We start from the raw sequence: 3,475 nt of genomic DNA on the forward strand, positions 1-3,475 counted from the left end.
AACTGTCCAATAAGCTTGCTGAACCTTCCCCCTGGGATAACAGTATATAATCGTTTTGCTGAGCCAATAAAGAGCCTTTGATCAGAAACCAGACTTGGGCCGTGTACGCTAACTTCTTAAAGATTTCCTCCACAGACATTCAAGATCGGATCGGCCTCTGATGACCCACGAATAAGAGGCGGCTCTCACCTCCTATTCCCCGCGGGACGGGGTCCCCCCAGAGAGCCGCACATATGTTGTTAGGTCAAGACAAACTTCATAGATTATCCTGTTGAATGGGGAAACTAAGGCCCAAAGACTGCTGTCACCCTGAAAGTAAGTGATAAAGTCAATACAGAGCCTGTCCACTGGGCCCCTGGCCCTCTACTCTCTCCGATATACTACATATCACACAGTCTACAAGCTATAGGTTTTGAAGGCTGCACACATGGACTAAAAGTGGGTGCTCTGAGGCTGAATGACTTTTAGTTTTATCTTCTTCCAGGTCACGATCCTCGTCAGCCTGGCCCTTGCTTTCCTTGCCTGCATTGTGTTCCTGGTGGTTTACAAAGCCTTCACCTATGACCACAGCTGCCCAGAGGGATTTGTCTATAAGGTAAGGGAGCCTGACAGTAGCCCCAAATTACTGTCAGCTTCAATTGAAGGGACTGTCATGTTTTCATCTGTGTCCAAAGTTTGGTGTGGCAACTTCCATACAGACTGTTAAAAATTATTTTAGTTAATTGAAAAGAAAGTTTGTGTTACTGTTTGTTTTTTTTTTGCAAGAATCTTTTGGTTTATATCTTGTAATGAGTACTTTTATTATTATTTGATTATGAAAATTTGTTTTATTTTTTCATAAAATAAAGAATGAAAAAGAAACAAATATAACATGTTTGGAAAGGGGTTTTCCTGAAGGACTCAGTGGCAGTAGTTTCTCTTCCAAGGGTTGGGAGATGGTCCTACTGCCAATTACACATCAATGATGAGGGGATCTCACCTTGCTGGATACTGACTTCTCCATCTTTGGAAACTTCTGCTTGGCACATTTTTGAACCTCAATCTAGTCTTCCTGGCTAAATGGCTGGTACCTTAGCTTTCCACTGTCCCTGATGAAGTATGAAGGCAGGGAGCTGTGCTTCTGAGGTTTTCTGTAGTTTCGCAGCTGGACCCCTGACCTGCTGGTCTCTTTTTAAAATTGGTTTTTATTAGTACATGTTTGTGATACCTTTGCTGTTTACAAAAGTTCTGCCTTCCCTTTTCCTACATTAATATTTATAATTGTCACTTACTAAGTATTATAAGTTAGGTCCTTTGCTAAGCATTTTTATAAGCATTATCTCAATTAGGCCACATAATAATTCTGAAAAATAGGTTTTATGTCCCCCATATTACATATGAGAAAATATTGGTAAAAAACATTTAGTTAAGGTTTCCTAAGACATCACAGCTATGTAAATTCCACAGTGGAGGATCAAATGGGTGATGTTTCAACTTTGAAGCATGTGTCCTTTAATTCTGTTATAGGATTTTCTAAGGCTATGTTCTTAATGACTAAAATCCCACATTCTGAAAGACTGGAAACAAATAGCATTGGAGATAGTTGAATAGACTATGCTATATCCCCAAAATGGAATTCTATAGAACTGTGAAAGTAAGTGAAGAAGGCCTTGGGACTAGACAGAATATCCTTTAAAATGATCTAGCTAAACAAAGGAAGAAAGAAAAAATCTACCTTTATGTGAATAGAAGAGGAAGTGAAAAACTATTTGCTTATTTTTTCAGAAAAATATTTCTAGAAGGATAAATTTCAAAATCAATAAAATTGATTACTCAGGAGGAAAGGAGGGTACAGGGTACAGAAATGGAAGTAAGATTTCTCTCTTTCTCTCTCTCTCTCTCTCTCTCTCTCTCTCTCTCTATATATATATATATATATATATATACATATATACACACACACACACACACACACACACACACACACACACCCCTTGTTAACTGTTGTTTTAAAAGCATGTAAATCATTGACATTTAAAAATAAAAAAACATAAAAATTAAAAACAAACTAAACAAAGAAGTTAGCTCTATATCAAGTCGAGGAACATTTACAAAGAAAATACATTTCAAATGTCTGTGGAATATTATGAATATTGAATATTGACTTCACCCTCTCATGGATGATTCTGATGCTCCTCAACTTATGATGGAATTATGATATGATAAATCTGTTGTGCATTGAAATATCTTAAGTTGAAAACACATTTAATATATCTAACTCACCAAACATAGCTTACCTTAGTCATGGTGCAAATGGAAAATTGTAATTCCAATTCTGATTTAAGTACAGATGGTCCTCAACTTATAATGGAGTTCTGACCTGATAAACTCATCATGAACTAAAAATACCCTGTCAAAACGCACTTATTGTATCTAAACTATCAAAGCCATAGATTAGCCCAGCCTATCTTAAATGTGCTCAGAATATGTACATTACCCTACATTTGGGTGAAATCATGTAACACAGAGTTTACTTTATAATAAAGTGTGGATTTGATATGGAGTTTATTGAATAGTATACTGAAAGTGAAAAACAGAATGGTTGTATAGGTATGGTTTATGTTATCATAAAATAAAAAAAATAGCAAGTCAAACCATGGATTATTTGTATCTTAAAGACACAGACTGCTGTAGAGAAATATCAAAGTTCCTTTAGTAGTCTAACTCTGAGTAGTAATATTGTAGGAGAATACAAATGAATGATTATATTAATATTTTTAGGAACCAAGATAACTTGATGTAAGAAAAAAGAGAAGTATAAAGTCAAGGACATAAACAACCATTGGCTGTGGGCAATGGCTCAGAGAAGAAACTGGGTACTAGATAAGGAGATCTGGTGGAAACACCAATGATGTTGACTAGTCAAATGTTCAATAAATAGGTGAGGATGGCCTTGAATCAGTGCCAACATGAAGTTCATGTCTTCTGGCTTCTTCTCTGTGATATGATAGCTCTTTGGTGATGGTGATGATGATGTCGGGGACTGTCTGCCGTGTGCCTGGCTCGGGTGGGGTGTTACCACCTGCCATGTGCCATGAAGTCCGATGGCACTGGGGCTTACTGGTGGGATAGCATGTCTCAAGGTGGGTTGGAAGCTGACCACCAAACTACTCCTGACTCTGTCTGTTTCTTCCCTAGCACAAGCGCTGCATTCCAGCCTCCCTGGATGCTTACTACTCATCCCAGGACCCCAACTCCAGAAGCCGCTTCTACACAGTCATCAGCCACTACAGTGTGGCCAAGCAGAGCACTGCCCGGGCCATTGGGCCTTGGCTGTCTGCAGCTGCTGTCATCCATGAGCCCAAGCCGCCTAAGACCCAAGGCCACTAGAGGCCTACCGCAGCCAGAGTGGGGGTGGTGGTAGGGAGGGGACCGCCACCATTGGCTAAGCCAAGCTTGAGTTACAATACAACACTGTACTTCTGGGATATGGGGT

At 39.2% G+C, this 3,475-nt stretch overlaps 1 protein-coding gene across 1 annotated transcript in view; it reads left to right on the forward strand.

The window, feature by feature from the left end:
* Positions 1-3,469, forward strand: part of Nsg2 (neuronal vesicle trafficking associated 2) — a 76,250-nt gene extending 72,781 nt beyond the window's left edge. Inside the window, exons 4-5 of the mRNA XM_010622153.3 lie at positions 485-595; positions 3,178-3,469. Coding sequence (XP_010620455.1) covers positions 485-595; positions 3,178-3,369 — 303 coding nt within the window. The 3' untranslated portion in view covers positions 3,370-3,469. The remainder of the gene's footprint in view (positions 1-484; positions 596-3,177) is intronic.
* Positions 3,470-3,475: the final 6 nt, after the last annotated feature.

Source organism: Fukomys damarensis, unplaced genomic scaffold, assembly GCF_012274545.1.
Source record: "Fukomys damarensis isolate Sample0158 unplaced genomic scaffold, DMR_v1.0_HiC HiC_scaffold_9, whole genome shotgun sequence".
Taxonomy (NCBI): domain Eukaryota; kingdom Metazoa; phylum Chordata; class Mammalia; order Rodentia; family Bathyergidae; genus Fukomys; species Fukomys damarensis.